This window comes from Exophiala oligosperma, assembly GCF_000835515.1.
Source record: "Exophiala oligosperma strain CBS 72588 unplaced genomic scaffold supercont1.141, whole genome shotgun sequence".
NCBI classification, from domain to species: domain Eukaryota; kingdom Fungi; phylum Ascomycota; class Eurotiomycetes; order Chaetothyriales; family Herpotrichiellaceae; genus Exophiala; species Exophiala oligosperma.
Window position 1 is genome coordinate 1 of NW_015622958.1, and position 1,240 is coordinate 1,240.

Here is a 1,240-nt window from a genome sequence, read left to right on the forward strand (position 1 = left end):
ACTGATGCTGCAATGGACCAAAAGACCCAGATGAAAGTGCCCAGCAGGTGTGCTTGATGTCCAAGATATATTCTCACTTCATAACAGGCTAGAAATGCACCACATGGTCTCATAAAGGGAATAGCGACACAATCCAAAGGTGGGCGTTCACGGTTGAGTTGTATACTGTCGATCCTACAAGGTTGCGGGAGGGAGACGGCCCCGGCAGTACATGGAGATCTGCTCCATGGTGGATCGTCACTTGGCAGAAAATATCAGTGACGTGATGATGTCGGTTCATCGTTTCGTCGATCGGGTCCTGCAGATGATCTGACCCGACAAATTAGTCACGTCCAAATTTCTCTCAGCTTTGTTTGACCGCATTTTCGAACGTTACGAGCAGGCGATCGAGGCATGTTCGCTTTCTACTCGACGCTGAGAGAGTTAGTCCCGGAGATGCGACCTATCTCAGCACCAGGTAATGAAATGGATGCCTGCTCACTTCAAAAGGCTTTGCGCGGCAATCGATGCAATACCACCCGATTACATTTTGAAGTCTCCGAGGATTCGGAGCTACAGTTTCCGTCCTCATCTGGACTTTCACAAGGTCTGAAAAGCCATCACCTTTCGGAGCCAGGGTCTATGGATGACGAGGGCCTGAGCCTTCTTGATTCCCAGCTAGTGACACCAGAAACTTCTGCTCCCCAAATATCAGAACAGGCGACATCCAAGAAACCAAAAAAGAGATGAATCCTTTACCTTGTGATCAGGGTACACCTGGTGACACGGGTGGGAGCTCAGAACAGCAAGATAAGCATGTGATTCACTGTAAGGTGACTTGGGAAAAAATCGTATTTCTACCAAAATTGTAGGAGCATCAATTGACCTCTCGCCCTCTTCGATCCCCACGGACGCTCCTGCGCAAGTCGAGCCTCCGCAGAAGGTCCTGGACAACCCCCGCTGACGGTGGGCGGCTGAGGTAATCAAGGTAGCCTCAGCCCTCACTCTGACTGGCAGCAAGCATACATTTACAACCTGTGACTTTGACATATACAAGGGACTAATCCTCATCTCCAGCATGTTTTCCGGGAATATGCTCCAAACACTTAATGTCCACCTTACTGGGCGTGCCCTAGTTACCATTCAGGAGACCGATACGTCAGGAGACCGATACGACGATTGCACTACCCGTAAATCGAATTGAAACTTCTGTTGAACTTTGTCTTCGACGTACAATTGAGTCCACGATCGGAGCATATGA

The 1,240-nt window shown here is 49.4% G+C and overlaps 1 protein-coding gene across 1 annotated transcript; it reads left to right on the top strand.

Annotated features, from left to right (window-relative positions):
- The first annotated feature begins 6 nt into the window (after positions 1 to 6).
- PV06_11936 (uncharacterized protein) lies at positions 7 to 1,233 on the top strand. The gene is made up of 2 exons (XM_016413682.1): positions 7 to 270; positions 327 to 1,233. The coding sequence occupies exon 2, from the start codon at positions 394 to 396 to the stop codon at positions 727 to 729; it is 336 nt and encodes a 111-aa protein (XP_016255939.1). The 5' UTR covers positions 7 to 270; positions 327 to 393; the 3' UTR covers positions 730 to 1,233.
- The last annotated feature ends 7 nt before the right edge of the window (positions 1,234 to 1,240 follow it).

Bases quoted from the DNA above. Each gene is read 5' to 3' on its own strand.
- PV06_11936 (XM_016413682.1), top strand. From the start codon at position 394: ATGTTCGCTTTCTACTCGACGCTGAGAGAGTTAGTCCCGGAGATGCGA.